This window comes from Parasteatoda tepidariorum, chromosome 1, assembly GCF_043381705.1.
Source record: "Parasteatoda tepidariorum isolate YZ-2023 chromosome 1, CAS_Ptep_4.0, whole genome shotgun sequence".
Classification (NCBI taxonomy): domain Eukaryota; kingdom Metazoa; phylum Arthropoda; class Arachnida; order Araneae; family Theridiidae; genus Parasteatoda; species Parasteatoda tepidariorum.
In genome coordinates, this window is record NC_092204.1 from 34,487,638 (window position 1) to 34,501,174 (window position 13,537).

Below are 13,537 nucleotides of genomic sequence, written 5' to 3' on the forward strand. Positions count from 1 at the left end.
GGCATGAATTGCGTAACTTAGGTAACTTTGATCTTGATTCATCTCTAAGGAATTTTGAAAATGCAGGCATTTTAGCAATTTAAGGTGGAAAGGAAGCTACTGTCGTAACACCAGAAGTAATTTTGATTAGGAATGTTTAGCATTCGTAATTAATAGGTACTCAAATAAAGAAGCTACTTGTGCAATTTTATTTAGCCTCCTGAGTTTTAACGGAAATTTATATTTGAATTAGTAGCAAAAACCTGTTCGTGAAAATTTAATGATTTATAATTTTAGTTGATATAACTTTAAGAGACAACTTAGTTTTATGTTGCCAAGTCTTGTTAATGAATCATATCAAAATCCGAGTAAGTTAAGGCTTTTTGTTTTCCTTAAAGCTGAACATTGTTTCCACACATCTCAGTGATATTGTTGTTAGGCGATTGATCAAAGTTCTGCAATGAACCACAACCACTCCGGTGGCGCAATCGGTTCAGGCGTCGTGGTTAATAATAAAAATTTAGATAATTAAATTANAATTCCAAAATGTTAATTAGTGACTATATAATGAGTAGGCTAAGAATCATATAATTCTCCATAGACTAACATGGAGAACGACGAAAGTAGAATCTGTCTCCAAGACACCCTTAATAGTCCGATCACTGGTTAGTTTGGAGAGAGGGGTACCCGCTCAGGCGCTGTTCACATCGTCAAAATTACTTACCATTCTTACCATCGCCGTTAAAAGATAGACCCCTAACATGAACTTGGTACTTGGCATGGTAAGCTGATGATGTAGCAAACCATAAAACTAAAGTGTAAAAAGAAATTAACCACAAAATGTACATTAATTAATAAATATATCATTTTTCCTTCTATTTGTAATTTCCATTTCTATACATAAATTTTGTTTTGTAATCAATAACATAGGTCTAATGCTCTAAACGTGGCTTGATTATTTTGTTCTCACAGTATTGTGTTTGCTCGTCTTTACATTGTTTAAACACAACAGTTAAAAAAAGAAGGAAAATAGAACTTAGACACAAGAGAGGCGATACACACGCATTATTTTAAAACATAGAAAATTATGAAGCATAAAAAGAGTCTGACCTATGCGGTTACTATACGGTTATTTGAGTTTACTATATACTGAGTTTGAAAGAAAAAAAACGTAGAATTCAGGATAAACTGCTCGAAAAACTCAAGGAGAAAATTTAATTGCTGACACAAAAAATTGTTAATTTGGTGCTAATTCATAACCGTTACAGAACACGCAATATTCTCTGCGAGTTTTGACACTGAATAAAATATATGTTGAAGTATTTACAAGTATGTTGAACTGAAGTTGTAAAAAATGAAACAGTATGATATAGCTATGGTATTCGGACAAAAGAATAGTGTTCCTTCTTATTAAGCTAGTTTTTTGGAAAAATGTAATTCTTACGTAAAAATTTTTAAAAACAATTTCAATTCCTTTTATTTAATTTTAATTACATTATTAAGTAATTCTGCCATATTTTTATTTGCTCTTGATAATCTATTTCTAGTTGATAAATCATACTATAAACAAAGAAAAGATTGACAATTTATTGAAAAGTTTTTACGTAGAAATTATAAACATTACCACTAATACATATTTATTCATATATTCATATATTATGCACGATGTAATGAAATAAATTACGAAACACGGAAACTAGAGAAAATCAAATCGCAATTTATATTAGGCGCTGAAACAAAATGTTCTATATTGTCTTCACTAACACTGGGACATTCCTGAAGAACAAATATCCAAACATTTTACAGAATTTAAACAAAATAAATAACTAAATGTTTACAAAAAATATCTTAAGCTTAGTAAAAAATAATAAAGTAAGACAATAAACTCATCCTCTAACTAGAATTTAAACTTATTACCGTAATGGGGCACTAAACCTATTAATTGCAAAGTGCTACGTTTATTTTTTTTAAACGTTGCTTTCTTATTTGTTCTAGTATTAGATTTTCTTTTATTTCAGAACCATCGTTGAACAGCCGACGCAATTCTGAGTTTAAGACAACTTATATTCAACTCCGTAACCTTGTAGTTTTAATGCCAATCCAGAAGACAAGGGAACTCCTTGATCAAGTATTGTGGGGGAATTTTGTTTTCTTGGAGGATTTTGGATAGAACTATCCAGCATTTGCGTTACATGGATAGGAAAATAACGAAGACTAAATTAAGTATCGGGTGAAATTTGCTTCGTGGAGGACAGTTTGATGGAATTAATTCTCCTTTGCATTACATGGAGAGTAAAACCACGGAAACCTTCCACGGTTAACCTGGCGGTAAAGGGACTCTAACCCATGATCCATCTACCACTGAGGATATTTTGCGTCAACACTATGGTCATGGCGAGCTGGATGAGGAATTCGACAGGATTCGAACCCGGTTCACCTAATTGGAAGGCGAACGCTGTATCCCCTGAGCCATCACGGCTCCATTAGTATTTTATTGAAAACTATGTATATGCATTTCTGTGGTCTTAAGAAAAGAAATATTTGGCTATTATTCAAGTGTTTTCATGTGCTTCCTATTTATGCCGCTAATTATTTTGCACGTGGTTTCCTCCCCGCCATCCATTTATTTTGCGCTTAAATATTGAATTATATTGCATATTTTAAATTTTGAATGTAAGTGCGTTTTTTCTTTTTCAAAAAAAATCAATAGATAATTTTAATGTGTTTATTTCATCCATGTTTCTTTTTATTAGATTGATTTCACACTTGGTGACTGGAAAATTCATCATAGATTTCAAAAGTATGTTTCTGATTTCAGATTTATATTTCTTGAACTAAAATATTTTAGTTTCCAAAACTGCAACGGAAATAAGATTATCTATATTTTTTAACAGGGAATGTTCAATATTTTTCACTTAAATAAATTAAACATAGTCACACGAAGGCGGAAAGTAAGTGAAGAAAAATGCGTGAGCCGAACTAATGAATCAGTGAATCAGTAAATTGATGAACGCGAATTATATACGCGAATTAGTAAATAGGCTAGCCAACATGCTGAGGAATTTTCGAATCAATGAAGGAACAGATTTTGAATTAGCGTATCCAGTAATTGAACTTATCAATAAGTATGTAACTCAGTGAATAGAATCAGTTTAAGCAAAATGGAAACAATGCAAGCTTATAATTTGCGGTACACGAGTCACAAATACACATTTTTTTATTATTTAATATATGCTCATAATTTTTCACTTCAAAATTAGTTAAATTAAATCATGTTTTCGTCTAAGCTAAATTATAATATTCTGTAACCAAGTTTAAAAGGTTCTACATAGCACAAGATTAGGAAATTCGGGGAATATATTATTTACTCCCGCTCTGAAATTAATAACTATGTGTCCCTTGTTAAAATTTAATATCTTTAAGATCTTTACGACGCCTTACACAAAATTTGAATTACAATAGCCTAATTTTTAACACTTTGAACTATACTGATATATATTTCAAGTTTATTCAGGTTAATAATAAAACATTCAATAACTCTGGAACAAATAAGATTTTCATTCCATTCACTAAGATTAAATTATTTTGTAAAAGTCTTTATCATTTGAATCAAAATGAAGAAAATATGAAGAAAGCAAAATAAATAATCTTAAACATGGTTCTTTAATCAAAGCTTGCACTAGATCAAAAATGATTGAAAAAGAATTTTTTTTTACCGTGGCAACAGCTGGTAAAGAAGATTTTCAGCCTTTCTCTTTTCTTCCAGGTAATCAGCCGTTCTTTCTTCTACAAGGCTCTCTAAGTTGTTGGCATACTGTTCCATGCGAGACAATAGATTGTCCAAAATGTTTCCGCTCTCGTTCTCTCTGACCACAAAAAAAAGTTCTTTATTGAATAATATTTCGCTGGGATATAATACTTTTGTTATAAAAATAATAGCAGTTACAATAAAACTGCAAAATTGTCTGATATGGAAATTTCTTATTATTAAAAAAGTGCTTTAAATCATTTTATTATAATAAGAATTATTTTAATTTAATATTCTTTGCAAAATTGCAAAAAATGCTTCATTATTATAACTGCTTTAAAAAGTGAGAACGCGTGTAAATTGAATTACAACGATGCCCAACAAAAAGTTTGAATATTCCTAATTAAAGAAGCCAAATTTCTCTAATGCTCTAATGTTTCCGCTCTCGTTTTCCCTGACCTGAAAAAAAAATCTTAATTGAATAATGCTTCGTTAGGGTATAATACTTTTGTTATAAAAATAATAGCAGCTACAATAAAACTGCAAAATTGTCTGATATGGAAATTTCTTATTAGCAAAAAAATATTTTAAATCATTTTATTATAATCAGAATTTTTTTTTATTTAATTTTCTTCACAAATTTGCAAAAATGCTTCATTATTATAACTACCTTAACCCATGAGAATGCATGTAAATTGAATTACAGCCCTGCCAAACAAAAAAAGTTTGAATATTCTGAATTAAAGAAGCCAAATCTCTCTAATGCATTTTTTTTTATCAGACTTGATCTATTTGATCTTGATCTTTTCAGCAAGTTTTCACTAAAAAAAGCTTTAAAAAAGGATTTATCGATATATTCTGTAGAAATCGGGTATGACACAACCCAACTGCCTGCTCGCATAAGTCTTTTTTTACTAACGGAATGTTTATAGAATAAGAAATCATCTTACTGCCTGTAATAGTGTACACCCAAGAGCCATTAATTTATGACCACCCTGCTAATAACATATAGGACCACCTTTAGCCCTCAAAACTGCTAGCACCCGCAGTGGCACTGATTCCACAAGGTAGCCTGAGGTATCTGGTACCAAACGCTCACCAACTGGTCCTGCAATTCCCTCACAATGCGAGGGGCAGCATGAATTTTTTTTTCCGAGTAGGACCACAAATGCTCTATTGGATTAAGATCAGGTGAATTTGGGGGCCAAAACATGACTTGAAAGTCAGTGGAATGCTCCTCGACGATTCGACCCTTATCACACGGTGCATTATCCTGTTGGTAATCACCCTCCCCCGAAGGAAAAAATGTTGCCCTGAATGGGTGAACCTGGTCTGCAACTATGTTCAAGTAGCTTACAGACGTCAGGGATTGTTCTATGAGGATTATGGGTCCCAATGTGTACCATGAAAACATTGTTCCTGAGCGAGAAACTATGAAAACCTGGGCGAGCCCATTGTTATAGATGGAGGGTGGTCATAATGTAATGGTTCTTCGGTGTAAATACCTATAATAACTCATTTTTCTTCACGATATGAAAATTTTATTGTTAAAATTAAAGTCTTCCGAATCTATTTGCTTTAAGAAAGTTGTAACACTATCTGGTAAGAAAATTTACAATAATAAATTCTTCATTCTTCATATAACATATTACCAAATATAAAGTTAACAAATAAATGAAAAATTATTCTTCGGGAAGATTTTTATCTGAATTATCATTTTTTATACGTAGAAATATGAAAAGAGACATAGGAATAAATACGTAGAGATATGAACAAAATATAATGAAAATCGTTTCACTGCGTTACTAAGATTGTAGCAGTTATAAACAGGTTTTAAAGCATTCAAACGTTAAAAAAGTCTTTGAAATACTTGTTTTATTCATGCATACAATGAAAGTTAATATGTCTTAAAAATGCATATTTTTAAATTTGATATAAACATACAGGCTTGAAAAATTTTAATTTTTTTTTTATGAAATAGTGAAATCTTTTACACCCTAATCTTCACACCCTAATCACACATCGTAAAGATTTGTGTAAATTTCGAAGTAATTTATTTTTGAAAAATATGTAGGTGTTTATGCCTTAAATGTACATTGCACATTTAAAAAGTATAATTTCAATTTAACGGTATTACAATGTAAAGAAAAATATACTCCAAAATGTTTATGTAAATAAAATGATAAACAATACCACATTAATCGAAAATTTCTTTGTTTTTTGTAATAAAAAAATTTCTGAGAAGCAAATCTTTTCTTAATCATTTCAATCAAACTTGAATTATGATAATCTCGAGAATCTCAAAATTTCATTTATTATAGAGAACACGAAATTATTAATGGATTCTTTTCACGAGCTTCTTTCATTTTTTAAAATTGTTTTTTAATTAGGAATCTTTTGTTAGAATCTTTCCAATTCTATTTCCGTAATTTAGATCACGAAAACTTATTCTTAACTATAAAAAGTAAGATTGCATGTACCCCTATTCTATTATATTCTCATAGGAAAAAATATAATATTCTTTCTTCGTGCAGTAAAATAGATATTTTAAAGCTATTGAACTGTGAAACATTTAACAAATTTTTATTGTGCTAGTATTAAAATAACATGCAATTTAAATATTTATTTTTAGAATAAAACTAATTGATTTTAATGTATGTAAATGTATGTAAAAAAATGTATTGTAAAAACTACCAGAACATGATAAAATCTAACATGTTTCCGTTGCTATGGGAACAAGAAAAAGCCACGCGATTTTTACCGAAGCTCTTTGGGAATAATTTCGGAAAAACTAACATTAAATTATGGTTTTATAATGTGTGATAAAATATTGTAAATGAGGTAATTTTGCTTATTGTATCATAATCATGTTTAATTTTAATTTAGTAATTTAAGTAATGTTTTTTTTTTTGCAGAAATGTCTTTACCATAATACATCATGACATAAAACAATTTATTCAGTAAAGTTTACTTTTTAGGTTTTGCATTTTTACTAAATACATAATAAGAACTATAATTTGAAAAATCAGAACTTCCAGTAAGCCGTCACCATAACAAACAGAAAAAAATGCCAAATAATTAGTTTAAATTCCGTATGTTTCGGTTTTATTAACCTGAGTAACGTTTTTTTTTTGCAGAAATGTCTTTACCATAATATATTAACATTCTCTATTGCAAAATTGCCATCCGCACTTCAGTGACTGTAAAACTATCAACCTCTTAGTTGCTAAAAATATAGCCACCCTTCTCTTAATCACGTTATAGCACATAAATAGCGAAAGAGCTGTTGAGAGAATATTATAATTAAGAGGTTGCTCTATAGAGCAACTTCGACTAGTATTAAGCCTTGATAACTAACAATAATATCAAACGTGTGCAGCATGAAGGCTTTTCAGTATTATTTTCAAAACTGTGTTGTTGTATGATTACTTTTTAATAGTTAACGAATAAATAACCTTGTAAATTTGAATTTGGTATTGTAAAATTACTACGGCTGATTTAATGACACAGACTATATACCGACTATATACACCGACTAATTTTATAACAGAAAAATGATCCATTATAAAATTGGTTTAGTTCAAAAATACGCCTAATGCAAAATAACGCAAGATATGATTGAACAACTATGTTGTTTATAAAACAATTAAGATAATAAAAGAAGAAGTGAAATTATTTACCATGCTAAGAAGGAAGAAACCGTAATAGTAAAGTTACTATATAGTAAAGTTTTACTGATTTGTGGCGTCACATTTTTGAATGTAACTCGCGAATTTGCTGACATCTCATTTGAAACGAAATTAAGGCATACATACTTTGTCGCATTGCGTGTTCCACAAGTTCATGAATAAATATGTCTTCGTTTCTCTTACCATTAACAATGGTACAATATTTAGATCCGAACGTTGTATTAATGATTGTTGTATTTTTCCTTTTAAAATGTCTATAAATATAAAATGTCTTGCATCGAAATTTTTGAACCTGCAGTTTACGAAATAATAAGGTAACTCTGAGTCATGTGGCTACATTTTTCTTACTGTTGTTGTTTTCGTATCCATGGATTTGCAAAGAACATGAAATGTCTGTACGATTGCGACCACCAGCTTCTGCGTCTCTTGACTATAGAGAACAGATCTTAGGTTGTCTTCAAGTGGCGAAAATGTGTCTCTATATTAACGTGACATCAGACAGTTACTACAGAGAACGTATGCCCTGGTCTTGTCCGAGGGAATCTTCGTCCCTCTGAAATGATGGATTCTAATACTTGATATAACCGATATCAAATTTCTGAGGCAGTTGTAGTCGGTGACAAAAAGGCTTCTTAAAGGTGTGAGGTAAGAGTTTGTTTTTAGCAACTGCGTTTGCATCTGCAAGTGAGATAGTGTAAACCGGTTGATACATTTTTCATGTAAACTAAATTACTTGTAACTTTTCCTTGTTCAAATACAAAGTTACGGGAAACTAATTTCAACTCATGTGTATTTGTATCGGATGAATCTTAAATTATGAATTATAAAAGTATTATATGGGTAGTATTGGATAATACCAACTTGTTTTTATGCATACTATCAGAAACAGTAAAATGTTCACTGAGAAAAAAACTGTATGGTAAAAACTACCAGAGTATGGTAAAATTTTCCGTGCTTCTACTTCTATAGGAACACCAAAAAGCTGAATAGTGTTTGCCGAAGATCCTTGGTAATAATTTTGGTAGAAATTAGATTAAAATATTGTTTTATAATAATAGATAAAATTTGATAAAAGTGATATAATTTGGTAATTATATCATATCTTAGAGCTTGTCATAAAAACCATTTATTCAGTTAATTTTTTTTAAAAAAAAAACAGTATTCTCGGTAAAAAGATTTGGAAAAATTAATAAATGAATGACTTAACTATCGTATATTTTAATTTTATTAACTAGAGTTGAGTTGTTTTTTTCTATTTTTGTACCAGGAATCTTATTACTATACAGGAATGTTATTATCAGGAATGTTCTTACAATAATTTCGATTAAAATTTTTCTTCGCATGTAAGTATTTTTTCTTTTCGTCTAAATAAATCAAAATTATTTTCGTTTAAAAACAAAAACTTAAAATTTATAAATAAATATTAGAGATAAAAAATCTTTTTAACTATATTTATTACACTAACAACAATCTAGTTTAAATACATTTAGAGATTCTGGTAGAGATTCATATAGAGATACATGTAGAGATTCTGGTTTTTAATAAAGTGTAAATATTTTAAAATAATTATAAACTACTTACTTATTTAATTTCCTTATGATTGATTTTAGTGTTTGAAAATCAGGACGATCTACTGGTTCTTCAGACCAACATCTCTTGATTACTTGTATCATTCCATCATCACAATTTTCCAATTCTAATACTGGCCGGTAGGGTGGTTTCATGCCGTAGGTCACATTTTCAATAATTTCTTTAAAAAAAAATTTAAACACTTGATTTAATAATCCAGATATAATATTTGATTAAATTGGATTTCATATATTTTACATTCTATATTTCAAGCAATTTAAATAATTTTGTAACATTGAATGTTTAAAATCAATGCAAATTTGAATATTTCATTTATGCATATCCATTAAAGAATTATTTTCTGCTTGCAACGTGCAAAAGTTTTTCTCAACACTGTAAAAAACTAAAAAAAAAATCCGTTCCGGATAAAAATACGGTATTAAGTATTGGCACTTTGGATGCATATCCGTATAATCCATTTCTACCGTAAAGTATTAAATCCTAATTTTTGCAGTTATATTTATCTAATTACAGTGATTCAGTGATTCTACGGTAAATATCAAATTTTCTGTTCCCTAACATATTCCGAAAAAAATGGATTTTTACTGTAAAAAGTACCAGTACCCTGTGTGTAAATACTTTTTACCGCAATTTTATCCGAAACTTTTATCATTGAACCTGTAGAAGGCCATTTACCCTTTCTGGGCAGTTTTGTAGAGTTTGTTCCCAGTGTTTTCTTATCAGGCTAACATGAATGTTACACTTGATTTCCGAATTTTTAATCTTTTTGCTATTTAATCGTAAATGTAACCTCTTTTGAATAAAATTTGAATCTTTGCAAGCAGCTCAGTCGATTATTCATTTCTTTTTTTCCATATTTCTGGCCATGTAAGAACAAGTTCTACTTAAGCAAATGTCACTATAAAACTAATGGTATTTATATAAAATTAAGATTGAGATTCAGTATTTTAATGTGTAAAAACTATACTTTTTATTTAAAATTGTATTTTGACTAAATATTATTATTATAAACAAAGAAACTCATTCAATACTGGTTTTGAAGTATAATCGCTAATGAGCGGAAAACATACTGTTAGAAATTTCTCGGAAAAAATAGTCAAATAACAATTTATTGAATGGTTATTTTACCATATTTAATCAAAGCAGTCAAATTACCATAAATAAAATGGTAATCAAACTGTTAAGTTAGAAAAAAACTGTTTATTGACTGCGTTTACCTAATACGGTTAGATAACCAGAATTTTATCTTACCAATTAGAACCACTGATGAAGCTACTTAGTTCTATGCAACGGCATACATATCATAGCCGAGCGGGCTTATCTGTCAGTCTCATGACTAGCAGAACTGGAGTTCGAGTCCTAGTGGTGACACCACAACATTTCGTCAATTTCCTTCACCACATGGAGAATTTCCAGTGTCCGCCACTCTCTACTTACCATTACCTTACGAAAAACCAAGTTCCTATGCACAGTTAGATAATTATTATTTTTTTGTGTTTTTTAAAAATGCTAGTTGTAAATGGTTTTATATTCATTGTTTTATAACCATACTTTTTGTAAATGGTTTTAAAACCATAAAGGAAAAAAATTTATTTACTGTAAACTTTACGGTTAATCGGATGGATAGACAGCTGCCAGTTATTCTACCATAATTTTAGAATAAAAATTTTAACAGTGTAGTTAAGCAAATGTCACTATAAAACTTATGGTATTTATACAAGATTAAGATTCAGTATTTAAATGTGTAAAAACTATACTTTTTATTTGAAATTGTATTTTGACTAAATATTATTATTATAAACAAATAAATTCATTCAATACTGGTTTTAAAGTATAATCACGAATGAGCGGAAAACAGTATTTATTTAAATACCAGGCTTATATGAATATCACGTCCGATTTAAAGTGAATTTTAAAGCTCTGAGTTTGCTTTCCTGTTGATAAGCATACTAAACAAGTTTGAGATTGAGTAAACAATCAATAGTGAAGTGAATCAATAATATTNTTAAAAGTATTACAAAAAAAAACTTATAATAAATTTCAATTTATTACAATACCATCGCCTCACCGAAATTACTAAACAAGTTTGAGATTGAGTAAACAATCAATAGTGAAGTGAATCAATAATATTGAGTTTGTCCAAAGTTTTTTGACCGCTACTGTACAATTATAAAAGAGTCCGCAATTGATAACATAGACTTATTATGTGCCGAAGGGTGATTTAATTATGCATCTCACATTCAATACAAAATTCGTTATTTGATGTTTGGACATATTTGAAAGAGTATTTAAATGTCATTAGAGATCTTCAAATAATATTTTATTAATTGATATTAAACGTCATATAAGTTTATCAAAACATTTCTGAAAAGAACTGTCTCATTTTTTTAAATTTTTTTTATACTTACTGGTTATTATTAATCTTATTAATATTTTGAAATAGTTGAAAAATTCCTAAAATTGAGAAACAACACAAAATGTAAAAAAAATATCTTGATCCAAAAAAAAATTATGTTATGAGATAAAAGTATTTTTAATCTGTATCTCTTAAAATTCTTATAAAGCACTAAAAATGTGCATTATTAATTAAATAAATGAAAAAATTGCGCCTTCAACGAACTTTCTTTTTAGTGTCTGCATTATAAAAGCCATAAAAATGAATTACATCGCAAAATTTCTAACTTAATCTTAAAATCAATCTGATGTAACATTTCTTCAAATAAACTCGAAAAAATAGCATTTAAAGTATTCATGTTTAATTATTTTTTACTTACGAAAAGTTATAATTTTTAATATACATACGACGTTTTGAAAATCGTATATTTATTTTTAGTTCCTCTAAATACTGCGTATTTTTCTTCAAAAAATAAATATCTTGTTTATTTTGGAAGCTACATGAAGAAAAACAAAAATACAAAATGCTTGCTCTGCATATTGCAATTTTAAATTTTCTTCACTGTAATGCAATTTCATCTTACATTTGAGAGTTTTTAAGGGGGGGAACTTAAAATGAGGTATCTGAAACTAGTAACAGGTTGAAAACATAAAAACTTTTTTAACTTATGCAGAAATTTTTTGAGTGCTTTTAGTTTTCTTTAGTAAACATTATAAGATTCGCATGAAACTAAAGTCAATTTCCATGAGTTTTGAAAAATGAAAACAAAGTTTTGGGTTGATATTTCAATATATCCATAGCCTGATAATTTAAAGGAAAACAGGTTTTATGTACAGCTAAATAAGATAATGTTTACCCTTAAAATGTATATATTACAGGGAATGCTACAATTCTGGTGAAACATTTCTTTTCCTCAAAAATATATATATGATTATTTTTATTGTATTTCAAACTTTATACTTATTTTCACATGCTTCAAAATTTTTAAATTCGGATAAAGTTGTGAAATGTATTTGGAAGGAAGTTATGAAAAATAAAAGTTTTGTTATGTGTTTGTTTGATTATTTTTCTAACCTATTTTTCTTTGATTATTTTTTTATAGAGTGAAGCAAATTTCTTTTGCATCGATATAGCTTAAATAAACGTGTACTTACAACCAGTGGTTCAATTTTAAAAATGCAGTGAACATTTTTTTTTCGAGGAATAATTACATGTATGTTTTATTTTAGCAGCAGCTTTATGCTCATATATTATTGAAAAACTTGCAATTGAAGATAAGGTATTGCTGCAAGTAAAGTAGCTCGAGGAATCAAGTTACAACTAGAAAGTATATTTACTGATACATTAAAAAGCAAATCCAATTTTATTCTTAATGCTTGTGATAATATATTGCCTAATATCACACAAAATGTTTGATTTAACAACAAAACTTTCCACTGAAAAAAATACCATTTTGCTATAGTTAAAAGTTGGAATTTTTATCAGCTGTTTTAAGATTCTGACTATTCTAGAGATTAGGAAACAAATAAGAAACTCTTAGTTTAAATATATTAAAAAAGCTTTTTGGGTAATACTGCACGGTTTTTGAAATACGTGTTTGGTTACTAAATCGTCACAATGTTTTAATAAATTCATTGATTTATTTGTTAAAATGTTTTTAATTATTTTTTTTAGAAATGGTTAAATGATTATGTCTAATTAAATTATTAAGAAATATATTTATTTAGACTTTTTTCAGATTATATTGTAAGTACAAATAAGTTTCCACTTTTTTCTATCGAAAATTAGCAATTTACTGTGAAAAAAATGGTATATTATCTTTTATTCAAGGTATTCTTCATTACTTGACACTATTTTTCCCATCTTTCTGGGAGCATTCAGATACCACGTCGGAAGAATTCTTCATCTTCCGAGGATATAAACGAATCGACCCATTCCTGCTCAGAAAGACCATGTGCTATCGACCGGAATGGATGTCAATCTGAAGGGGGAAGGTCTGGTGAATACGGCCGGTGGGGTAGGACTTCTCATTGAAGCGTTTCCAAATAGCAAAATCAATTTTCATGCAAAATCGACTTTCAACCCCCTACGTTCTCAACGATTTTAATCAATTTGAAATTGCTTGCTGAGTCACTT

General features: G+C 28.9%; 1 protein-coding gene across 1 annotated transcript in view; it reads right to left on the reverse strand.

Annotated features, from left to right (window-relative positions):
- LOC107448013 (atrial natriuretic peptide receptor 1) overlaps positions 1 to 13,537 on the reverse strand; it is a 250,934-nt gene that overhangs the window by 29,480 nt on the left and 207,917 nt on the right. The window contains exons 15-16 of the mRNA XM_043057664.2: positions 8,998 to 9,166; positions 3,696 to 3,845 (exon numbers count right to left, since the gene is read on the reverse strand). Of these exons, the coding sequence (XP_042913598.1) occupies positions 3,696 to 3,845; positions 8,998 to 9,166 (319 nt within the window). The remainder of the gene's footprint in view (positions 1 to 3,695; positions 3,846 to 8,997; positions 9,167 to 13,537) is intronic.